General features: G+C 45.2%; 1 protein-coding gene and 1 long non-coding RNA gene across 2 annotated transcripts in view; one reads left to right on the top strand and one right to left on the bottom strand.

The window, feature by feature from the left end:
* The window catches only part of LOC146336678 (uncharacterized), a 27,675-nt gene extending 23,191 nt beyond the window's left edge, over nucleotides 1-4,484 (bottom strand). Inside the window, exon 1 of the long non-coding RNA XR_014785571.1 lies at nucleotides 4,085-4,484. This is a non-coding gene — a long non-coding RNA (uncharacterized LOC146336678). The remainder of the gene's footprint in view (nucleotides 1-4,084) is intronic.
* On the top strand, nucleotides 4,437-25,643 carry ATP6V0C (ATPase H+ transporting V0 subunit c). The gene is made up of 3 exons (XM_084818733.1): nucleotides 4,437-4,904; nucleotides 21,728-21,911; nucleotides 24,787-25,643. Exons 1-3 carry the CDS (start codon nucleotides 4,823-4,825, stop codon nucleotides 24,989-24,991), a joined length of 471 nt encoding a protein of 156 aa, XP_084674859.1. The 5' UTR covers nucleotides 4,437-4,822; the 3' UTR covers nucleotides 24,992-25,643.

Genomic DNA, 25,643 nt, shown 5'->3' with positions numbered 1-25,643 from the left:
ATTGTGAAATATGTTATGCAACTGCCTCTCTTAGCAGACGTGCTGCAACCATACAGTTTTGTGCTCCCCACTTCTCCAACGGGTAGGATGTTCCAGGAGCTGCCGTTCGCCAGGGTCACTTCCTTTGCAAAGAGAGAACACTGGAAACTTACAGTGTTTTTTGTCAACATCTGTTCTTACTTGCATACATACAGGTTAAACAGGGCAATGGTGGCAGTACTAGCTTTGAAAGAGTAGCAGTTCCGCCAGAGCAACAGCTCACCCTTGCACTCCTCAAGGCTGCCTCCAAGCAGCCAGCTGCAAAACTCGGGTTTCTTTCTCTGGCCAGATTTTGACGGAAAAACATCAGCCTCTACTCAAGCAGGCAGGCTGTGCGACACAAATGCCGTTGGCATATGAAGTAGTAGCCACTAGCCATCAAAGATAGTTAAGCATGTACTTTCACCCCTCACATTATACAAACACCGTATGAGAAAAAGTAACCTTTTTCATTTTCACGAGAGCATATTACATCCAATAATAATATGTTCCCTTTTTTCTCCCTCCCCTGACTAACCGTTTCTTTTCACCGTTATGGTATGCTCATTCCGTCAGGCGAGATGATATCAGGTATATTTAGGGTGCAATCCTATGCATGTTTACACAGAGAAAAGGCCGACAACTCCCAGCATTCCCCAGACAGCCATGCTGGCTGGGGAATGCTGGGAGATGTCGGCCTTTTCTCTGTCTAAACATGCATAGGATTGTGCCCTTCGAGCGCAATCCTAACTAGATCGGCAGCCACCTCCAAACTCGGAGGAGACCGCCTATCCAAAGCAAGGATCTTCTGCCTTGCTATTTTTCGCTAGACAAATGTTTTCAGCTGTCTAGCGGTGGGGGGGCCAACTAGGAGAGGAAGCTGCACGTACAACACATAGGATGTGTCGTATGCGCAGCTCTGCTCTCCCCGCCCCGGAATGCCCCCCGGCCCCAGCCCTTTTCAGTCGCTCCGTGCTCCTCTTACAAGCGCGGAGGATGGGGCTTCTCCACGCTGCCTCCGAGGCAGCACGGACAAGCAGGGAGGTCAGTTAAGCATATCCGGAAATGAGCATATCCTATGGCCCTCTAGACGGTGTCTAGTAGCCACAGGATTGCTCCCTTAGTTTATTATTTATATGCCTGGGTTTTGTCCAGACTAGGGGTGCAGAAGCTCAGGCCCAGGGGCCAAATCCAGCCCTCAAGGGTTCCACAATTGGCTACACCCTTTCCTCTGGCCCCACCCCCTGATCATTTGGTGGTTTCCTGGCTTTTGTGCAATCCCCCCATGCCATTTTAAAAGGCTGAAATGCCTCTCCTAAGGCTCATGTCAATGGCAGTAAGAACTTTAAGCTAAGTTATCCTGGTATTTTGGAGCTTTGGTCCTGCCCCCTTTCCTTTGGCCCCACCCACCACTAGAATGCAGCCCCCGAGCGCTTCTCTGAAATTCAGCCCTCAGGTTGAAAGGGGTTCTGCACCCCTGGTCTAGACGAGCAAAGTTGCTTGCATTAAAAAACAGGTATCAAACCACAATAAAAGACTTTTTTTAAGTGGGTCCATTATACATAATAAAATGAACAGCAATTAAACAGTGGACGGAGCAAACCAATATTCACATTATGCAAAGTCATGACATACAGCAGCACCCTAGAAAAATGTAATAGTAGCCAATAAAATGGCATATAAGGTACAACTTCAGTCTACACTAGCAACAACTACATGTGGTAAGAAAATAGCTGTGGTACTAATTAACCAGGTACAGTTGTGACTGGCAAGAGGCTCACCCACTAGAGATATCAGCAAGGTGAAACTAGAACATGGGCACATACACACACATAAATAGGTACGGTTAGAGGTTATGTTGGTCTCCAAGTACAGCTGGACGTTGCACACTACATAAAACATCCTACGCACACATCAGTTCACATGCCGCAAAGAACTTAACACACAACCCATTCGTAGATCCATTGAGGCCGGGTCCATTTTCTCCAGACAGGGGCATAGCTGGCATACCAGCTTAAAAGATGCTCTTTGCCATGTCACAATAACACCTCCATAGATAGTGCTGGGGCCAGGAGAATATTCAAACCTGTGTATTTGATTCTTCAGGAGATGTGCAACCCCATCTAAAACAGGTTGCAAACCTTCATCCAGATTGGTGGCCTTCTCAACCAATAATAATTCTGTCTTATCTGGATTAAGTTTCAGCTTGAATGACATCCACATCAGAATTGCCTCCAGACATTAATACAGGGTTTACACACACACACACACACACGAGATTAATTGACTGGAATGAGAGGTTGAGCTGCACGCCACCTGCCAAATGGTGACATCATAGATCAAATCTCCAGATGACCTCTCCCAACCATTTCATATACATGTTAAAAAGCATGGGAGAAAGAGATAGAACTCTGCAACACCCAAAGGCTAGAGGCCAAGGAATAGAGCAGTAATCTCTCAGCACATCAACCAGAACATGATGCTCCAGAAGGATCTGAGCCTCCAAAACACTATGTCTGCAGCTTCTACTCTGGCAATGAGGTCCAGAAGAAGACCATGGCTGATAGTATCAAAAGACATTGAGAAGTCCAGGAGAAGCAACAGGGTTGCACTCCCCCTGTCCGTCTCCCTGCACAGGTCATCCACCACAGCAGTTTCATCCCTTAACCAAGCCAGAAACCAGACTGAAACTTATCATCCAAAACTGTCTGGAGTTAGATACCTCCAGCTTTTCCAGTACCATTAAGTTTAATGGGGCTTACTTGCTAGCAGGCATGTTTAAGATTACAGCCCTAGAGCACAATTCGTTGCATGTTTAGACAGAAAAAAAGCCTTCAACTCCCAGCATTCCTCAGCCAGCATGGCTCACTGGAGAATGCTGCGAGTTGTAGGACATTTTTCTGTCTAAACGTGCATAGGATTGCACCCTAAGTAGTTTATTAGCAGTGGAATCTGACACATGTCTACTCAGAAGTAAGTCCCCCTGATTTCAGTTTCAGTTCCCACATAATACAGTACAGGATGGCAGCCTTAAAAGAAGATCAGAACAGAGAATGAAAACATTTTACTCGCCTAGTGGGGGATGCATTCCAGCTTCATTAAATTTTGGTGCTTTGTTGACGTGAAATTATTTTAAAGCGCTACACGATTCACTTTATGCCCGTGATGAATTAGGTTGTGCCTAGGACCAAACGTTGTCTTTAATGGTTAAGCCTTTAACCCTAACCCTCCCTCCCCCATTCAAAAAGAAAAAAAAACAAAGCTGCTCTTCTGCAATGTATACAACTGTGGTCCTATTTCTTTCTTCTTTTTTTGAAAATACTTTTTATTTTATTTTTTATCTTTATAAATGAAATAAACAATACCAACAACCTAATCAGTAGCTACAGTTTCCCAACAATACAATATTCTTAAGAGGACACATCAATAACAAAAAGGAACAAAAATTTTTTTTTTTAAGGATTAAATTTAACTCCAGTACACATGGGCTTCAAATTCCATTCACTTAAAAATCATACCTATAACATTGATAAAATTACAATTCAATACAGCACGATTAATCTTACAATTTCATCAGTCTTATAACAAGTAAGCAGGCCTGCAATTCATTTCCAGTGACCGTATAGCCAGTGTCATAATAATAATGGTAATAATAAAGGAGGGAGATTAAAAAGGATAAATAATGATAACAAATCACTAATAAGTTTTATAATGTTATATGATAATAAAGGTTAAAAACAACCTTACAACAATCAATAATATATTTTATACTAGATATATAAATGAGTGCGCACATTTCTATGCACCCTCAAACAGTATATTTAGGTGCAGTATAACTGTGGTCCTATTTTCTTTCTTTTTTTGAGTATATTTTAATTTATTTTATCTTTATAAATGAAATAAACTGTGGCCCTGTTTCTGATGACAGCCTGCGACGCAACTGACAGCCCGCAGCCACCTGCACCAGCCAGGTAAGCCCACCGCAGCCTCAGCAAAAGCAAAAGAGGGGCGGGCCTTGTCGCGTTGGCCGCGCCCCTTATGCAAATCAGCGCTGAATCACGCTCACCTGAGAGAAAATAAGCCTCGGCCCATCCCAGAGAGAACCGAGAAGCCCTGGACTGAACCACACCCGCGCGGCGCGGGGGGGGGAGCGGCGGCTAAAGTCGCCTCGCGGCACCCCCTCCCCGTCTGTCGCCCATAGACAGAACGCAAGAGGGAAGAGAAAGAAAATAAAAGGCTGGCTCGGCGAGCGAAATAAACCGCGGCGGTTGAATATCCATGAGCAGCCCTCCCGCGCTCCCCTACACACACTTTGAGCGTGGCACATTCCAAAGAGTGAAGGGCGGAGGGTAAAGAGGGAGGTGGCGGTGGCGGAGGAGGAGGAGCAGGAGGAGCCCAGCGCCGGCCACGTGACCCCCGGGCCGCCGCCATTTTGTCCTGCGGTGGCTGGCTATTTAGAGGGAGCCGCGAGCGCAGTGGCGAAGCAGCAGCCGCCGCCGCAGGACGAGGAGGAGCGCCAGGGTGGGAGAGCGCCGCCGTCGCCCCCCCCACCGCCAGCAAGGCCGGCACCAGCAAGGCCGCTGTGGTGGCTTTTTTTCGCTCCGCCATCTTGCGCCGCTCACCAGGACCTTTAGCTGCTCCCGGCGGTGGAGGGAGGCAGGAACGCGAGGAAGAAGCGGCGGTAAAGGGCGGTAGCCCCCCCCGCACACACTCACCGCCTCGTCGCTACCGGCCCTTCGCTCGGTGCCGCCGCCGCCGCCTCCCCTCCTTTTTCCTCTCCGGCCCGGCTCCGTGCAGCTCAGCCATGCCGACCCCGGCCGTTCCTTCTCCCGAATACTCCTCCTTCTTCGCCGTCATGGGTGCCTCGGCTGCCATGGTCTTCAGCGGTGAGGCACTGGGACGGACCGCCGGGGGTGGGGTGGGGTGAGAGGGAGAGGAGATGCCGCGGGCTTGCTCTGGCCTTGCGCAAATGGGACGGGCCTCATCCTGGCGGCTCGCCTGACCCGGCGTGGCTCAACGCAGCGGTGGTGACTCGACGCCACCCGCCTTTCGCGCCCCCTGTGAGGGGATCGTGTGGCGCGGGGAGGGGGAGGGGGCAGCTTCGCCTTGGCTCCGCTCTTAAGACCCCCTGTGAAGGCACCTCCTGGCTGCCTCTCAGACCTCGACTTATTCTGCCTCGGGGAAGGGAGGCGGCCATCGTCTCTCCTCCCCCCCTCCCTCCCTGATCCCCACCCTGCTTCTTTCGTGGTGCAGCCCCCAGGAATCCATCTTCCCTGCCCCTCTTTTGCGCTGGAGTCGGGCGGGGGGCTTGGGAGGTGGGGGGCAGCGCTGGCATACTGCTTTCCTGCCCCCCGCTCCCTGTCCTTAATCCCCACCCTATTGGGAAAGAGAAGGATCTAGTAGCATCGTCTCCTTCCACCCCACCCCGGACTCGGTAACCCCCTGTAGAAACCTGGTAGGGTGGGGGAAGGATTGCCAGACCCAAGGAGTCGTGGGAAGCAAGGAGGTTCCTTGACTCCTTCCTTTTGCTCTGCTTGGACATGGTGATGCCTGCAGAGGTGCTGCTTCCCTTATTGCAGGAGCCTTCCTTCTGTCAAGTAACTGGGGGCTCCTTCCTTTTGAGCCTCGGAGGAGTGACATGAATATATGTGGCCGAGTGTTAACTTCCCTGGTCTGTATCCTCCTCTTCTTGGGTGCCCTTCCTTGTTCCAGCCTTAATTCTAGGGCTTGGCTTAGGGGGCCTGCCTTTCTTCCTTCTCCTCCTCCCACCTAAGGGCTGCAGGGATGTTCCAGCCCTGGTGATGGGAAAGGAGACAGTGTGGGGGCGAAAGCCCAGCTGGAGCAGGACATGCGCCTCCTGTTACTTCCATTGCTGCTTGCTGCAACCTCTGCCTTCTTTATTCGCTCCATCCCTTCGGAATCTGTTCAGCGCTCTCAGCCTTCTGTTGCCCCGGCTGGCTCATCCGGGGTATTTGGAAGTGTTGGGGGTGGGGGGGAAGAGAGAATGCCGTTGCTTTGGGAAGGAGACGCAGAGGGGCAGCTACCGGTGACGTCATAGGGGATGAGTATCAGCTGGTGGAGGAGCCCCTGGCTGGCCATGTGACTGCAGAGAGGGAGGGGGGAAGAGAGAGATTGCTTTTGCTGCTTCCCTGCATGCCATCTTGGGTGTGCTGAATTAACTTAAGCCTAGCTTATGCCATGCACTCTTTCCATCCATCTAGGCCAGTGAGCCTGGAACAGTTTCCTTCTGACCAGTGGAAGTGCTGTTTTTGGTAGAAGAGGGAAGTGGATGTGTGACACTTGGCTTAAGTCCCTGTCTGCTGATAGCAAAACCTAGCTAATCCTTGCAGAGCTATAGCATACAACTTGGCTTTCTTTCTGAAGTCCTATTAAAGCATTGTAGTTTCTCTGCAACTAAATAGTTTGTGTTAAAAGGCCCAGGAAGGAGCTGCCTTTACACAAAAGGGCTGTCCTAGCAGTGTCATTCTTGAACCGCTGTATGGGCTTATCAGCTGAACACCCACTTGTTGAACTGACACAGCATTCTGTTTTTAAGTAGAGCAGGGTTTTTAGATGCAAAATTACACTCATTCAAGAGCCAGCTTGAATTCTGAGCATGACTGTACTGAGATTGTATATGACCTAGTGAAGTGGTGGCTATAAATCTTCCTAGAATTGATGTCTACTTGGTGAATAACAGTGCTAAGCATCTGGGACTACAAAACGGATAGTTCCTTTATTACAGCCTATCCCTCTTCAGTTCTTACACTCAAATTTGTTTATAGGACTTGTCCAGAAGTCCACTGTTAATAGTAGTGAGCCACTTGGTTGGCCTCTGTACTCTAAACATAACAGGAGATATGCAACAATTGTCAACTAAAGAGCGCTTCTGAAAACATAATTTATTTAAACTATACCTGCAAGAAGATTCGTATAGAGGAGCTCAACAGTGCTAGTGCTAGGTGCAAAATGCAGAAACAATTCTCTTTGCAAATGTTTACCTTCACACGAGAATAAGAAGCGTTGCTGCAATTGCAGCTGTAGAGCCATGTAAAATACTCCTCTTGCCAAAGTATTGCTGCCTCCTGATACTAGAATGAAAAAACTTCAGTTTTCTCCATTCTGGAAGTGATGTACCAGTACCAGTTGTATTTGAGTGTCAGCATGGCTATAATTCACCTGTATAACTCCTTGTACTGTTCAGGTTGCAATTGGGAGTAAGTTCCATTGGAGTTAGTAATCATGCATAGGACTATTAGAAAAAGTTATTCTCCCTGGAGAATATCCTCCTATATACAGTTCAACTGCACACATGAATGGTGCTAGAGTACCCTGTGTATCTCATTGTTTTTTAAATTACATTTCTGTCTATCCTCCAAGGAGTTTAGGGTGGTGTACAGTGGTCCTCCACCCATTTTATTTCGCACAAGCCTGTAAGATAGGCCCAAGGTCATACAGTTGTCTTCATGGCTGAGTGGAGATTAGAACTGGAGCCTCCCTGGTATTAGTTAGTCTAACCACTACACCATGCTGGCTGTCGCACCTCGCTGGCTGTCATCCGGGACAAATTGCTTTAGTAAGGCAACTGCTGTTTCTTATCTAGCACAGCTTATAATATACTAGATTTCTAGACCAAGCTTAGCCAATTATTTGGTCTTGTGTATTTGGTAAAAGAAACTGGTATAGTTCATCTGGGCAAAAGGAATCATGGCACAATAAAGTTGTGAATTCCCAAGTCTAGGTTCAGAACTCTGCTTATGCAATGTGACTGTGTTAAAAAATGTTAGCTGGCTTCATGGCTGTCAGATAAATTTTTGAAGCAATAAACCATCAGCTGACAGTTTAATCTTGTAGACCACTACAGTGAGGTGGTGGTCACTTGTAACACTGATATGAAGGTATTAGCATTGGCCAGAGAGGACAAATAAGCTATTCATGCTGATGCTAGGATGAAAGACATACAGTACCTGCAGTTGTCTCAGCACGGATATTGCTTTCTTTTTCCACCCCATGCAAAAATACCTACACTGAAGGGCTTTTAGTCTACAGCAGCAGGGAGTGGAGAACTCAGTGGATTGCCATTGAAAGGGAATCAGTTGTAGAACCAGTGAAAAGCTTAAAAGGGCTTTTAAACTGTTCCAGGATTTCCTAGGTCCCTTAGTGAGAAGACGGGTAATGGCTGACATGTTTTTCAGGAAGATGGCTTGCCTGCCATTTTCTTCCCAGTGGTGTGCAGCTGCATTGGGTTGTTAGCTGCATTCTCAATTTCTTTATTGAAAACGAGACCTAAAAGGCCTAGCTGATAGCCTGGAACAGAGGTGGGAAACCTGTGGTCCTTCAGTTGTTGGTGGACTACAACTGCCTTCATCCCTGATGATTGGCCATGCTTGCTGGGGTTGATGGATGGAATCCACATCTAGAGGACCACAGGTTGCCCACTTATGCCCTAGAACATGCCCCAGAATCTTTTTGACACAGATTCCTTATCTGATGTGTGGTTGTTCTTAGTCCAATAAATTACCAGTGGGAAGGACCAATAGAAGGAAGCTTGCAAATAGTCTAGAAGACTGAATATATGATATTTCAAAGTAGTGTTCTTGGTTCACAGCTACAGTCTCCTGAAGCAGCAAACAGAAGACTTGCACTGCAGTTTGTCAGTAGCACCCCTAGTTGAGGTGGTATTGAGTATTGCCGTCTGCTCTGAGGTAGGCCTGTCACGATAATTGGTCAGTACTTGCTTTTGACAGACATGTACTACTACTAGATCAGATCAGATCAGGTTGCTGGCCAAATATCTGGCATTCTTGTCTTATTGTGAAGAGCCCTTCTTAGGGAGCCTGCTCTGGGTGCATATGTTGAAAAGTGCATTTATGGGGCTTTGGTTCACAGACCATATCATTTGAAGATGCTTCAGTTGTGCAACTCCTTGCAGTTAAACCTATGCTAGACAAAGGTGGGTTCTTGGTCAATGATCTGTTAAATATACCTGAGCACCTTAACTGGCAGTTCATCAGTGAAGTGGGACTGGCTTTCTATGCCAATCTTTTCATAGTAGGAGGCAAAAAGCTAACCTGGCAGAGGCAGACATCCCAGACCCTTGATCCACAGTGTCTTGAGATGAATGACTTCATGGAAGTGGGATTGTCATTGTGCATTGCCCTGGCATACTGTAAGCGAAAGGGCTGTATACCATGGTTCCTTCTGAAGTGTGCAAGACTAGGCTATTTCCAGTAAGTTCCAGCATTGTTCTGTGCTAGCTGGTTTGAGGCAGAAACCATGTTGTATAAATACCTATGGCTTAGCCCTGTACACTAACTTCTGATGATAGTAAACAGTTCATATAACCCATTCTGGTCATGGCTGGCTAACCTTGTGGTGGTGGATACCTTTCTGTGATGCCAGGACCACTGTGACCTTCAAGTGGTCAACTGCGTTTAGCAATGCTTACTCAGTGACTGCTCTCTAACCTCAAGGAGTGGTTTGTCGGGTTTTCCTGATTCACTGGATGTGTGGGTGATTGTCAGATGCCTCTGAGTGATATGGCTATCTAATCTTTCCATGTAACATGGCTGACCAAGATATTCCCATGCAAGAAGGAAAGGGAGAGAGATGAGTATTTCCAATTATTAGAAGTACTACATACTTACCTATATCAGTCAGATTTCCTACTTGTGATGCCTGAACTGACATACTGATAGCTATGCAGGGCCCATGGAACACCCTATCCAATCAAACAACCTTCTTATAGTTGCACTAGGAATCTTCAAAATGTTCAGCATAGGTATCTCTTGCAACCATATGCAAACTGAAGTGCTTGAATAGTTTTAGGATCTGAACTTCACCTAGCAAAGAAAGCTAAATGTGTATCTAACTTGAGATTCTAGGTGCAACCTAGAATAGTTTAGCTGGGGAGCTGGTTTCTGCTTTCAAAATATAGAAACTGGGGAAATGGCCTCTTCCACCATACACTTCTAACAAACAAGATCCTGTGACTTAATTTCACAGGGTGCTGTTCCTGTAAGGTGATCATTACAAAGCTTAAAGTTGTGAGCCAGTCCTTCCTACCTGTACTGGTAAAGTCCTGTCCCCACCTGAGATATCCAGGTTAGCCATGACCTGTTAATATTTCATATAATATGCTAGATCAGAAGCAAATAGATGTGACTGTATTCCACGTCTAAACTACTTGTGAGGGAAGGTGTGTTAAATCTGGTGGATACTTAAGCAATTATTAACGCCTTGTGCACCACTCATGTCAAGCTGATCTTTAAGAAACTTCTGGAGTTCATCACCAGATGAACAAGTCAGTGAAATCGGGTTAGGTTTCTCCTCAAGGTGAGACTGAGAGCCTAGATTGCTGTGGTCTGTGTCCAAGATGACTTATCACATTGTCAACTATTTTGTTCTTTGGTCCTTGGAGAAAACTAGAGATCCGAGACAAGATTGTGTTGGCATAAATGTTGCTTCTCCAGAGGAAGCCTTCTTGCTTTTACTCCTGGCTGATATAATTGCCTAATCCATAACTGCCAGTTCTGTTGATGACCAGGCTGTGTTCTTGTGGTCCCAAAATGATGCAGGGGAGTGGAAGGCTTCTAGAATATTTTTGAGCAGTGATTAGGGCTGTAGATTGTAGAGAGAACCACAGGAACACAGGTAAGAGGTGTGGAGAAAAGTGAATGCCCAACCTTGGCCACAACTGTCTTCTGGTCTTGGCTTTCTTACGCTTCTCTACAGCCATGAGGTTGACTCATCACTTTAAAAATGAGCTAGGATTTATTGGCTTGAATACTAGACCATATGTGCTATATGATCATGCAGTCAGTTAAAGTTTCTGGTGTTAAGGCCATATTAAGCGTTCAGAGCTGCTTGGAAATGGTAGCTTCCCTTAGAAATGACACTTCCTGCACCGGAGTGTTGCATGATCTACAATCCTTTTTGAGACAAATTGCAGATCTTGTGGGTGAAGAGCACTGCAGGCATTTGCCAATAACTGGGGTCTTTATAGTCCATAGACAAGAAATTTTTACTAAATATTTGTCCCTACTTCAGATAGGGAGGGGAAGTAGAGTTAGCAGAAACTAGAGATCTTCTGTTGAGGCAACACTGCAACCCCAACAGATAGGCCACTTAAGCCCTGATGTTCCTGCATTGCTCCAGCTTCTGGATATGAAACTATTCAAGTTTTATGCCCTCCAAAGAATACCATGTGCACTTCCAAATATATGCCCACATGTTTCACCCTCTTTGAGCTGCTTCAAATCCCTGCTAATCATGGAGTCTTTTGGGCATGCTCACCTTTCCCTGCTTGTTATCTTGGATGATCTCCAGACTTAATGCAGCAAAAAGTTGCCTCCAGCTCCAGAAGGTTTGTGTGATGGTGTTTGCCTAAATAAGACAAACTAAAAGAACAGGGATCACTTAAACCAGCCTTCCCCCAGCCTGATGCCATCCAGATGCTGGGAGTTGTAGTCCAGAACTTCTGAAGGAAACCAGGTTGGGGAAGGCTTCCTTAAGCTCTTGTTTAATTCCCATATGCAAGAAATGAACTGCTTTAACAGGAATTGCATTTGGGGGGAAAGAGTCTGGCAGTGGCTACATCCATTTTGTGTTTGTGAACTTTGTAAGTTGCTACAAGAAACCATTGAGAAGCAAGAAGCTTCCTTGAAGTAAGGGTTGAGCAACCAAGAACTTGTTAGTTTGCAATTCTAGAGGAAGCTGCATGGTGTCTTGCAGTTTGCGTATTGGGTGGGGCACAGGCCATTGCTGAGTAAAAATGCTTGCTTGCGGCCTAAAGGGAACCTAGGCCTGTGGAGCAAATGCTTGGCCCTTGAGGTGAATCTTACCTCAGCCAACCAAGAGAATCTACAGGAAACACTCAAAAGGCTCTATTTCTGTCCAGTAGGAAGGATAGCAGTCAACTGAACAAAAGGCAGGCTGATTGCTGTGTTAGCGATGTTCATACAAAATCCTGCTAGGCTGCCTAGTCAACTGGATACTAGTTCCAGCCTTCTGAAATTGAATTAGTGAGAACTGAGCTGTGATGTAATGGTTAGTCTCTCACTTCAAGTTACCTCTTTACAAGATGGCACCCTGGAACGGAATGGGGGCAGAAGTCACAACAAATCATAAGCTCAGTAGCTTGTAATCTATTTTGACACATCCAGGGGCTTCCAAAACATCCATAAACACCTGCTGCTTGAGCAGTTTCACAAGAACGTACCTGATAAGAAATGGCCAATTGAGATGCTCATGAGGCTTTGCAACAGTAATGAAATGTGCATGGTGGGCAAATAGGAGCTTCATCTTAATACTAGGAAATGCCAGGATAGCTTGCATTTTGCTACAAGACCAATGGTGAATATGGTTAAGCTAAAGGGTAGGCATATCTGATCTTACGTCCATGGTATGCCTGCCTTTTTTTGATAGTCTTACAATATCTTCATTTGTATCCAAGCTTACCTTTCAGCTAATAGAAATGAGTCAGGATGAGTCTGCTTGTGGCCTTGACAGCTTTTCTGTCCAGCTTGCAAAAACTTGTAATAGGAAGATGCATTGTTTTCTATAGATGCAAGCTTTTTTCGAACTAGAGCAGTGCAAAAACATCAGGGTTGCCAGAAAAGCTGTTCTAATAGAGGCTGATGTTTTAAATCCATTTCAGAATAGCATGGGGCTTGGTTCTTAATTTAGAAAACATACAGGGGTTGAATTGCTAAAGTATAGCCTGATGTGGTCTTCATGTGAAACTTCAGTATGCCTCCCTTTTTCCTTCTAGGGCACACCTGACCTCTGAAACCCTGTTAGCCTCTTGTACTAACACTCTGTAAAGGCTGTACTTCTACCCTGATTAAGACTTGGGTTAGCATAGTTACCCTGACAACTTTGTGGATATGAGGTACTCCCTGCTTGAACCTGGAAAATGGGCCATCTTTCCCCAACCTGCTGCCCCCTGGCTGTTTTGTGCTAGCACTCTTATTGGCCTCAGCCAGCATGGCCAGTGGTCAGGGATGAGGCAGAGTCAATATATGATGGTCAAATGCTTCTCTAGAACGTGAACTTGCAGACATTCATGCAACACCCTGCCAAAATTGATATTCCTGTATGGAAGCTTGTAAATAGTCATAACACACCACATATTAGATGCTTAGTAAAATAACTAAGCCAAGTAGTTGTTACAAAGCCGCCAATATAAAAACACAACTGGTGCTAGATGATGTCTAAGGACTTCAATAACAAAGCTTTAGCAGTTCTCTGGAACCACCTTGACAAGCTTTCAGAAATGTTCTCATGACTTGGGGCGTGTACTGTACTCAGATACAAACCTGTGCCAATAAAAGGTAAATTCTGCTGTATAAAGTATTTGTTTCCCTGCTTGACACAATTTTTCTCTGTTGAAAAGTCCTGTTCAGCTACCAGTGGGATTACTTCAATTCCACCAGCTGTTGCCTGCACTTCTCTGCAACTTTAAGCATTTTTTACTTAACAAAAATATTTCTTCAGCTAATGTCTTATAGTACATCTCTCAGCAAGATTATTGGATAGCAGAAGATGGAAGCTGATTGTCCTTGGCCAATCTTTCCAGTTTCCCTTCCTGAACAGATTGGCTTGGATCCTCAGTTGCCTCTTTTTCAGATAAGGTGTGTATGTTATTTCCGTGAACTCTCCCTCCAGCTGCTGCCCCCAATTCCTCAGGAGCAGATATTCAAGTGATTGTAGAGGGAAGGGAGAACAGAGAAAGCCCATCATGTGAACTTGAAGTCTGTTCCATTAATGGAAGAAAGTTAAAATCTGAGCCTGTGTTTTTATACTGTGGTACTCTGCAAGCTCCTTTCTGGAATATTCTGTACTCTGCATAGATGCTCAGCTACCCCTTCACAATTTCTGCTGTAAGACATACAAACTGTTTAAGCATCTGCTCCAGAAGCAGTCTGTATATGGCTTCTTTCTCCCCATCAAAATATAGTTTGAGACTAGAGCTATCCATGTAAGACTTCAGACTCTTCTGGCACAAGCTATTTGAAGAAGCAAGCTATTGGCAGTGAGCCATGTTAAGTAACATTTTGAAATAAGCAAGCAAAATTTCATGTTCTTACCTGATTAACATTGACTTAGATGTAAAGGCTTCCAATTGCTAGTATATGAGGTTGTAGAATCAGTGGCTTTACTAGAGCATAATGGCTGACCCTTCAATGCATGCTTGGAGCAGCCATTTTGCTTTCTCAATCTTTCATTGGCTTCTGATAAGCTGTTGAAAGAGTTACTACTGTGACAGTGGTGGGACAAACTACATTTGCACAAAGGGCTGGATGTGCCCAATCTTGTCTGATCTCAGAAGCTAAGCAGGGTCAGCTCTGGTTAGTACTTGGATGGGAGACCGCCTGGGAACCAGGCTTCCTGAATGGAGCAGGGCGTTGGACTCGATGGTCTTGTAGGCCCCTTCCAACCCTATGATTCTAAGATGGCTTGCATCAGTAGCTCTGTTAGCAACTTGATCTAAGACTTCTGTATGGCAAAACAATTGCCAGTTCTTGCTCGGTTTAATGGTTTGGTCTGAATGGTCCTGTCCTTTTGACCTAATGCTTGAATTTACTGAGGTCTTAATGAATCCTCCTCCCCATTCATAATACCTCTTTCTTCAGGCTTGACACCCTGCAAAACAATCCAATTGCTTAATGAGCAGCACAGTGTTGGAGATGGACTTTTGCCAAAGGCATCTCCATTCTAGGCTGCACAAATTAATACACATTCATTTTTTCCACATGCAAGATCGGCTTTAAATGGGAGTTTGCATCTTAATACTCTCGATATACCCAATACCTTAAAAGTGGGGCCTGCTCCTCCTCAGGATTCCAGCCACACCTTCCTCCAGGATACTCCACTACCTCCTCCCAATTTTCTGTTTCTCTTTTCCAACTGATAATCAGCCATAGCTACTGAGCATGCTCAGTGCTCATTGGGTTCTATTAGGACTTGGCCAGCTTAGGTGCTCTTAGCAACCTTATGTGCTCTTACCATTTTTTAATAGTAGACTTCAGGGTCTCTTCTCTTCCTCCCCCCACTCTTTCCACCGGGATTTTTTTTTCCTGTTTTAAAGCACTCTAATTTTCTTCAGTGAAAACGCAGGGAGGAAATCCATTATCAAGCTACTTTGACTTGCATAGACGTACTTAACTTGGGAGCAAATTGCATTGAATACCTGGACCTGTAGGTTTACACAGGATCGGGGACATCAACATATGCAGATGGGTTGCAGGACCTGCTGGCCCCTCTGTTACCATTTAAAGTGGCCTTCCCTGCCTGGTGCCTTCCAAACTTTTCAACTTTAACTCTTCATCACCCTCTGCCAGCATGGCCAGTGGTCAGCAATCCTGAGAGCTGTAGTCCAAACAATCAGGAGGGCACCAGGTAGGGGGAAGTTGATCTAGGGAATGGATTTTGAAAGGTGGGGGGCAGGGCACTTATGGCCTCTCAACCGGGTCGCCCTTCTCTGAAGCTCAGCAGGAAAGTAGTTGGTGGGGAGCAGGTGTAGACCTGAAAGGGGGCTGTGCAGCAGGACTGGCAGATAACGTCATGCTCGTGTGGCTGTGAAAGGCGGTGAGGCAGGTGGCAGCAGTTCACTGCCCAGGGCGGAATGTAACGTTCCCACCCCCCAACCTTGCTGTAGTTAACTAATTGTTTTGTGCGCTACATATCTCCCACTCCTCTGTCCTTGCTTGCCACCTCCCCCCTCCTCCTATTTTACTCTGTTTTTTTACTACCCTTCTCCTGCAAGAACCAGCACAAACTTTCCCCATCCATGACTTGAATGCAGTCTGCTGTGAGCGGGTGGCTTGGCTGACCAGCCCCTGCTCTTCCACTGTCCATCTTTTCTTAGCCCTTTCCCCTCTCGCCTGCATGAGCGTGCACACTTCCAGTTTTTCCTTTTTGGTGTTTTTTGTGTGTGGCTACCTTGGGATTTTTAGACTTGTGCTCAGGTGAACCATAAGATCTGCACACAGACCTACTTTGTGAGTAGGTGATATGTTGGCTATGTAACCAACTTCACTTGTAGCTGAAGATGGGAAACAAGAATGATGTTGCCTGTAACCTAATAATCTGATCCTAACTATGTTTGTATGTCATGCTTAGATTGCAGCTAAAGTTGCTTGCATTCATGCCTCTCTAACAAGCTATTGCTGTAGTTGACTTTCTTTAGGGTAGATTGACTGAAATTACACTTCCCATTTTGGTTAATAAACTAATGCTAATTGCTTGCATTCTTGTGCCTTTCAAGGAAGTCCTGGGTCCATCTAGTCCACTGTCCTGTTTCTGACCAGGTAGATGCCTCTGGGAAGCTGCAAGCAGGACATGAAAGCAACGGTGCTCCCCTGTTGCATGTCCTCAACATCTGAGATTGAAATTTAAGTGTATTAATTAGTACACTTTATTATTAAAGTGTTAAAGGATATTAATTATCCTCGGTAGGATAACTCACATTCATGCCAGGAGCTAAAAAATCATGACTAGCTCCACATGCTGAAAGGAGACTCAAGCAGCAACTTCCAGTGCAAACTTGTTTCCCAAGCAGCAACTTCCAGTGCAAATTGATTTTTAAGGGAGGGAAATTTCTAAAAGCAGTTTGTGATATGGCACAGTATTCTGTTCAGAGGGGAACAATTAGAATCCCACTTCCAACCCTACTATTCTGTGATTCTATAAACACTTGGGAGTGCCTGAAGTAGCTCCCTGGATGGCATCCATAACTTGTTAAATATTTAAACAATGTTACTATTAGAAAAATACAGGACACATTGTTTCTTAGAAAACCTGCTCTGACTTTTTAGCTGCATATACAGTCTGTATAGCTCTTCATACAAGCAAGCTGTATGTTTTCTCCCAAAAAATGTTTGCCACACTGCACCTGTGCCAAGGACCCTCAAATAGAATTTAGAAGGCATAAATCGTAAATGGTTTACTTGCATGTTAGGTGTGCTTCACCAGCTGTTGCTTCTAAGTTGATGCTTAGAACTGAGTTTGTCTCTTTTCTGTGAGATGGATTTGTGGTGAGTAGATGGAGTCAAAATATTCATAATCTGAGAACTGAGCAAAGTGTTGCTTAGGTAGTTAGATGACACCTGCGTGGAATGCAGAATTAGACTATAGTGCTAAGATGCAGACTGCTAGATTCCAGCTGGACCCTAATGACCCTTTGTTGAGCCCTGATATCAGGCCCATAAGTGGTGGACTTGTACCAAGGCTAGTCAAATGGGTAAAAATGGGTCATGGGAAATGGCCTACTTTGTATATGTCCTGGGACGTTGTGAATGGGATTGGGGCTTCCTAGCATGTCTGCGTTAAGTACATATAGATATGGGTCCTTACATCACATAAGGCAGCCTTCCCTCTACTTGGTGTCATCCATATGTTTTGGACTTCAATACTCAGCCAGCATGGCCACTAGTCAGGAATGCTGGGATGTGGTCCAAAACATCTGGAGCACACTTATGTGAAGTGCAGTCATAGCCAAGGTCAAGGGAAACAGTAGGCCTCTGCACACTGTCATAGGGCAACATGCATGGAGGGCGGAGCAGGGCACAACATCAGCTGTCCTGCTTTTTGTCAGGCTGCCCAGTTGTAGTGACATCATTGTGTCTTGGACAAGGCTCTGCAAGATGGTCATGGTTACATCTAGTAAATATGCTTTACTAAGGATGTTGATGTGGTGTTCAATGGGCTACAGCTGCCCTTAAAGGACCAGGTCCGCAGTTTAGGGGCTATTTTAGACTCCTAGCTCTCCATGGAGGCTCAGCCGTGAGCAGGGAGGTACTGTTCCAACTCCATCTGATACAGTGGCTGCACCCCTACCTCCCTAACTGTCTGCTCCTATCAGTTCATGCCCTGGTCTTCTCTTGCCTAGACTACTATAATGTGCTGTATGTGGGGTTACCTTTGAAGATGGTTCGGAAGTTGCAGCTGGTGTAGGACTCGGCAGTCTGCCTGATTAAAGGCAGCTGTCAGCAAGACTGCGTCATTCCAGTGCTAAAGGAGTTGCACTGGTCACCATTTTTTTCTGGGCCCAATTCAAGGTGTTGGCATTGACCTTTAGAACCCTATATGGTTCTGGCCCATATCTATCTTAAGGAGCACCTCCAACAACACCAAGGATGCCACTCAACAAGATGGGCCTCAGAAGACCTTATTTTTGTCCCAGGCTGGTGAGGAATAGGGAGAGGGCCTTTTCTGTGGTGGCCCCCGCTCTGTGGAATTTCCTCCCTAGTGACCTCTGCCATGCCACGTCTTTATTGAGCTTCCACTGGGCTTTGACAACCTGGCTGTTCCAGCAGGCATTTGGGGTAGGTTAGGGTTTTTTAGAGCAATGTTGTTTTGTTCAGTTGATTATGTAAATTTGTTGTATTTTGTGTTATCTGTATTGTATGCTGCAGATACAATATTGTATGCTTAGAGTGGCCGGGTGGGCGGCTAATAAATCAAATAAATAAATACTTGGACAGGGGAGAGGCCATCCAGTGGTAGCTGGATATCCACTTCTCTTTGCTGTGCAAGCAGAAACTGAGCACTAGGTAGCCTTGCCTAGTTGGTAAACCAAACATTCAGGACACATACTGCATGGTGCCAAGCAATAGAATGTGGGGCCTGCTGCAGTCTCTTGTAGAGAGAGGCAGTGAACTTGGAAGATATGGACAATCCAGTATCTACACAGGACTCTGGGAAACTGTGTATGATTACATGCTGTAGCAGCTCTTGAGACCAGCTGTCTTGTGTCCTGAGTCTCTTTGCATAGTATATTTTTTCAGAATTAAAAAGAGAACCGAAACCACCTCCCGGTTGAGCTTGGCCCATGAAAGTGTCTGAAGAGGCAATCTAACCTGATTTAGTAGGCTGACACAAAACTTACTGACATCTAACAGTTTCCAGCACAACCTTACCAGAAAAGAGTATTATGCTAGGGTCGGTAGCCTCTCATCATTTAGAAAGGCATCACACCTTTGATCTGAGCACCAAATCCAGTGCTATCCCAGAAAGAAAGCATGTAAATATACCCATGGCTTGGAAATATTAATAGCAAAATGTACTTCCCAGATGATAAGCAAGCTGATATCTAGTAACTTGGCGACAGTCAACTTTGAGACCTTTGCTCCATTGCATGGCTCAGTTGTTGACTCTGTCAACAAGTTGAATGTCTGGCAACATTCCAAGGATAAATCTCAAAGAGTACCCTTGGTAGAAAAAACTCCGGTGCTATTAGATGTTACAATATTTCAGTTTCTCTTTTCTACCTTTCTACACTTCCTCTGGAGCAAAGTCTGCGATAAATCAGCTGAAGGCATGACTAGATCTAGATATGACTAGATGTGTTTACTGCACAAAGCTTTGTGCATAGAGACGGCATTGGGAATATAGGACTAAATGGGCTAAACCTTCATGATGCAACCTTTTTGTAAGGTATAGAGAAGTGTAGTTGCAGCGCCCTACATCCATGGCTGTCATTTAATGAGCTTCCGCCGTGCCTTAAAAACGTGGTTGTTCAGGCAGGCATTTGGGGTGGGTTAGGGTATTTTAGAAAATGTTTTTATTGTAGAATTTTATTGTTTTAAACTGTTTTATTATATGTTGTACATCGCCCAGAGTGGCTGGGTGACCAGCCAGATGGGCAATTAATACATTTAATTAATAAATTTAGGGACTTTTTGAGAATTGTCCGCCAGGCAATTCAGTGGATTTCCCAGCCCATATGGTGTGGCATTTAAGGCGTGCAAGACTTTAAAATAAAACTTGAATCCAAGGCATAGGTACTGCATGATGACTTTGACTATAGGAAACCACTAGAACTACTGTGAGACTAGAAAGCTAACAGGTCTATGGAACATTGTTTCCTGTAATTATGAACATACAGAGCTCCTTTAAACGTAGACTGTTGGCACACCCAGCTCAGTTTCTTTCCTATTCTGATGGGTCTTGGCTAGCTAGGCAGGGAAGTATTCCAAGTCTCTTAGCTGGTGATGTGGAGGAGCAAACCTGACGCCTTCATGCATCCAAGGCACATGCACTGACAACCATCCCCTCGCCGCTTCATAACTGTCAAAGTAACATGGCCTTTGGTCAAGCAGTCCATAGCCACTGCTGGGAAGGAGCTGTGCTGCTTTGCATGACTGGCTTCAGTGAGAGATCTGCAGATCCCTAGATTTTTTTGTTTCCCTCCTCCTTTGCCCACTCCCTCTCTGCTTCTCAGATGACTTCATGGCACTGATATACTGACATGTAGAGCAGTAGCCTGGCAAAACAACCCTGGGTTCACACGTAACAACAACCCATGATTTACACAAGTCACAGTTCACAACCCAAACAAACCATCAGTTCTCTTCCTGCATTGTTCATAGTTAACAAACCATGGTTTGTTAGCATGGCTCCATTCACACATCACAACAGCCCAGAATTCAGCAACCTGTACCATAGGTTAGCATTATGTGTGAACCAGGCCAGGGTATATTTGACAAAGATGTGCAGTAGCTAAAACCCTTAGTTTTCTTACTCTGTGCACAATAACCCTTGTCACTCTGTGCTGCCTTCCATTTCTTTTTCAAATTATCTCTTATGGCCCCTAAAGTAGAAACCAGTGTGTTGAGAATTAAAGTGGGGATGGTGCTTGGTCATATAGTCTCTGAAACCTTGTAGGTGAGGTTGTTTTCTATAGCACATCTGTCTGGCACTGTTTTCTGTTGGAACTGATAAAGTGGAGAAAATCCCAACAAGCTGAGTGTACTGTAGACACTGTTGAATTATACTTCACCCAGTTGGTGAAATTGCTTTACTAATCTACTTTGTGCAAGTCTCTTGTATTGAAAGTCAACTTGAGGTAGGAAATTGTCAGGAGCGCGGCCTCTTTCAGTCTACTCCAATAGCCAACTCAAGACACAGACAAAAGGATTCTTTTCAAGGCTTTAATCCTTTTACAACTTAATGACTCTTTCAGATGCTTATCACCAGCGACTAAGCAATGAACAGCAGAGTAGCCTATGCTCTGGGTTAGGCAGTTGGTCCCCGTTTGAAGGAGAATCACTTGCAGACCCTTAACTTATGAGCTAGGAAAAGTTCCTCCCTCTTTCCCTTGGGTCCACAGGAGTCGACCATTGTTTGCGCGCCAAATGGGCGCTATGCCTCCTTTCCGCGCCCTCCATCACTCGTCGCTCTCTGCGTCGAGTGTCTAGCAAGCCCCCCTCCCGCACTCTCTCACTGCTAGGGTCACTATCTCAGGAATGCTGGCAGGAGGAATCTCTGCCAGCTGCTGTGCCTGTGAGGGATGAGCGGGCTCCTCTCCGACAGATTGCTGTTCCTCCTCAGAATCAGAACTGCTCTGGGGCTCTATGGGCTCAGTGTCCACCCTGACAGAAATCTGGCCTAACGATGTCCTTTGAAGTAATGCCACTACTCAGAAGATTAATTAATAAAGCTTCTGAAGAACGACATAGAATGAGCTTGGCAATTCTTAAATTTTGGGATTATTTAATGAGATTGATCTCATTGTAGACATAATAGAACTTCAAATGTTTTTTGTATTTAAATTTAAATAAATACGATAACCTTGCATGTTAAATCAAAATTTCAAGAGAATTTTATAGAGCAGATGTCTTACTATTTAAACAGGGGCTTACTTGTTTCTTCTAAAAGATGGAAGCTTGGTAAAACTCACCTGTGGTGTTTCTCTTCCTTCCAGCCTTGGGAGCTGCTTATGGCACAGCAAAGAGTGGTACAGGTATTGCAGCCATGTCTGTCATGAGGCCAGAACTGATCATGAAGTCCATCATTCCTGTTGTCATGGCGGGTATTATAGCAATCTATGGCTTGGTAGTGGCAGTCCTTATAGCCAATTCGCTCACACCTGACATCCCACTATACAGGTACATTTCTTTTGTGAATCGTCATTGAAAGCTGTGCTTAAATCAGATATCACTATAATGGCTAGATGGAATACTTAGATTTGAAATCTAAGGTGTGAACTACATTGTCCAAGCAGGCAAGGCCCCCACACAGGTTTATTCTGTATAGGTGTTAGTATTGCCATGTGTGACTGAGGGGCAGTGCCATCTGGAATATAGCTGCTTTGTAATAAATGGCAACAGATGTGTTGCCACAGGCTGCTCACAACAGTTTTTAAAAATAGAACAACTGGAACTGTAGGTGCATTAGCAGCTGTGTCCCTGTAGTGTAGGCAGTCGTCCTACCCAGCAGAGAGAAGCGTAGCTTCAGAATCCATTTAGCCAAGATGGGAGTCCTGCAATAGCTGGCTCAACTCTAAGCCAAAGTTCTCTGGGCGGTTGTCAAAAATTAAAATCCCAAACGCAACATAAACTTTTAAAAGTTTTATATTATGTTAACACAGAACAAAACCAGAGTAAAAGTCCAAAAGCAGTCTAAAAACCACAGTAACACATTTAAAAGCTAGTGTTAAGATAAAAGGTGTTTTTGCCAGTTGGAAACTATTCCCAAGTACCAACCTAGTAATGGCTGGAATTCAAAGTATTAGTATGCCTAGTGTGGGAGAATCTTTACTCGTGCAGTATCTCAAAACTGCCTTTTGAAAGTATTTCAGTTGTAGCTTATTATGCAGCATGGTAAGGCTGCTGTTGGAAGAAGCAGCAGTCACAAGCCTCCCTTGGTTTTTGCAGATCTGGCTTGTCATTTGAGCGTCCTGGCTAACAGTCTTAAGTTCTAGTTACTTTTCTACTGCGCTGCTGCTTTCATTTTGATGAGGCAAAAATACGTAAATATGTATTAACTCTGACATACAGTGCAATGGTTAAGCACTAAATTATTCAGTGATACTTAATTTGAAGTATGTCTGTAAACTAATCCTCTCGCTACACTAGACTTCAACAGGCACAGATACCTTTCCTGGTGTGCCTGAAATGGGTTGAAACCCAACCGGTTTTAAACTTTCATGAGAAGTTGTGACTAGCCTATGGCTTACTGGTCATATCTGTCCTGTAAGGAAATAAGCAGCCCTGACTTCATTAGCTACTGTAGTTTCAGTCTAATTGAGGCTCCTTACTGGAGAACAGTAGACCTAGGATGAACAGGAATTGAGGGAAAGATTATGTAAAAGCCTTGGATGCAAGAGCTCATTGCCATAGAGCCATTTAATAATCCATTAGAAGGAAGCTTAGAATAGCTTGCCAACAACTACAATGAATAGAAAACTTTTTGCTGGCAGAGTAGTGTTGGATGAATGCAACATAAAAAAAAACCCCCATCCAGTTTAATATAAGGGGATCTGACATGCCTCCTGTGTATTCTTCCCTCGAAGGACCTTGCAGGGTTGTCTCCTGGGCATTTGGTTGTCCCAGCTGAAGATGTATGTATAGACTCTCATGCAAGAAATAGGGGCTGTTTGCATGACACGACGTCCCCCCATGGGTTATTTAACCCATGGTGAGGCTGCAGGGCGCATTCGGCTGTCATCCCCATTCGGGTGTTGTGTCATGCGAACCCGGCAAGCATGGGTTATGCGAGGGTTAAAGAACCCTCACATAGCCCATGGTCTCATTTAAGCTTATGCGAGGGTAGTGTAACCCTCAAATAATCCATGCTCGCCCGGTTCACACAACATGACAATCCCCAGGTGGGGGTTCAATATGCACTATGGCACCCACGGGTGCCACTGCTTATCCAAGCCCAGTCATAGTCTCCATAAGATCCAGGTTTAAAGTAGAGCTTAACTAGCAGCTATATTGAGTTGCGAAGGGATTATTTGGCTAGGGACTCTTAAGACTTATGGCAAAAGAGCTCCAGAGTCGCTATAACTGCCTTCCACTGGTGCCTTCCAGTGTCCCCAGAACATTGGCTGGTGGGTGGGAAGTTGGTTTCTGAGAGTTGTGGCCCTACACATCTGAAGGGTGCACCTGGTTGGGAAAGGCTGCTTTGTAGCTAACGGTGGGTAGGGATGGTGCGGACACTTGACTGGGTCCGGGAGTCCATTGGGCGGACTGCGCCCCCGATGCCTCTGACCTTGCTCACCCCCAATGCCTCTGACCTTGCTCACCCCCACTCACGCCCTCCTGGGCATTCCCCACACTCACCTGGACCCATCCACGAGTGCCCACCATTTCACCGAGCTTATTTTTACAGAAAAAAGAAGGTCCATTACCCCTCTAATATTGCGTATATCAAGCTTTCCCAGCCCAAATTTGTGCATATTTAAATATCCACATTTTTAATGACTTCCTTTTTCTGTAAAAACAAGCTTGGCAAAATGGGATGGGATCCCTCGCAGATGGGATCCAGAGTGAGTGCGGAGGGCTCGGCAAGCTCATGGGGGCTCAAGCGGGGGCAGCGCTTCAGCGGGCACCCATCGACACCACACAGGAGTGGGTTTGTCCATCCATAATGGTGGGCTACTTTGTCCTCTGCTTCTCTTTTTCAAGTGGTGGGGAATCTTACAGTTTATCAAGGTATGAATATTGGGATCCATTTTTCTGCATAAGCAGGTTCTGTTAGATTTGGTTATGTGGAACCCTTTGGCAAAGCTCTTCTTTGCCTGAGCTCACTTACCATTGAAGAATAACTGGTGGTCACTGAACCACAGGCAGAATTTGGGCCAAGTTAGATTAAGACCAAATGCCTGACTGAAAAGGCTTTTTCAGGATACTCCTTAACAGGTCAGCCTTCGCTAGAGGAAGCTCAATTCTTCCAGCATCACTCATGGTAGAATAGTACTTTGGTGTTGCAGTTGGGTAGCTTGCCACTAAACTTGTCTCCCTTCTCCTTCCATTGCAGGAGCTTCCTTCAGCTGGGCGCTGGCCTGAGCGTAGGCCTCAGTGGGCTGGCAGCTGGCTTCGCCATTGGCATTGTGGGTGATGCAGGTGTACGGGGGACAGCGCAACAGCCTAGGTTATTTGTGGGCATGATTCTGATCTTGATCTTCGCTGAAGTCTTGGGTCTGTATGGCCTCATTGTTGCCCTTATCCTTTCCACAAAGTAAACAAAAATCACCACAGAGTATGATGTTAAAAAAAAAAATTAAAAAAACCTAAGCTCCAGAATGAAAATGGTCTCTCCACAATGTGTACAGTTGTCATCAGTTTGGTAGTTGATCTCTTGTAAATGCGCAATGTATGTTAGTGACTCGTCTGTCCTGTGTGTACTTCAATATTAAATACCAGATGAGCTGCCTCAAGCCTTCCTGGCAAGGTCTGAGGGAAGCTCATGTGCGATTTTCCATCCATTTGCCATTAGAGTACTTTATGTATAAATATGAACTAGAAATTGTAACTTTTTTCTCTTCACTGGATGTTTTATTTATAAGACTTGACATGTTCATACATATATGGAGCAAGAGTTTTCAATTTCCCATGCTATATATATTAATCTCATATATAGGTAGATTAATACACTGTGGGGTTAATTGTAAGTGCAGAGAAATCCTTGGATGTAATTTGATTCTCAAAGATTGCTGTCGTGTTGGAGTGTGAGACTGTTTGTGTTTATACAAATAACAGCAAAATGTCTGAGACACTCCTGTGTTCCCAGTAGTAAAAACTGTATGCTCTGGCATCAAAGTTGTGCACCCAGTGTTGGGTTTCGCAGTTATACGTTTCCAGATAATAAAATTTCCTCCACTACATCATTGTAAA

The sequence above is a fragment of the Heloderma suspectum genome, chromosome 12, assembly GCF_057233095.1.
Source record: "Heloderma suspectum isolate Gila_16-S chromosome 12, 16-S_ref, whole genome shotgun sequence".
Classification (NCBI taxonomy): domain Eukaryota; kingdom Metazoa; phylum Chordata; class Lepidosauria; order Squamata; family Helodermatidae; genus Heloderma; species Heloderma suspectum.
Note: the sequence above shows the minus strand (reverse complement) of the source record. Positions and strands in the feature narration are given on the sequence as shown.

Coding starts and splice junctions, on each gene's coding strand:
- ATP6V0C (XM_084818733.1), top strand. CDS start 4,823: ATGCCGACCCCGGCCGTTCCTTCTCCCGAATACTCCTCCTTCTTCGCC. Junction 4,905..21,727: donor GGCTGCCATGGTCTTCAGCG/GTGAGGCACTGG, acceptor TCTTCCTTCCAG/CCTTGGGAGCTGCTTATGGC. Junction 21,912..24,786: donor CCTGACATCCCACTATACAG/GTACATTTCTTT, acceptor CTTCCATTGCAG/GAGCTTCCTTCAGCTGGGCG.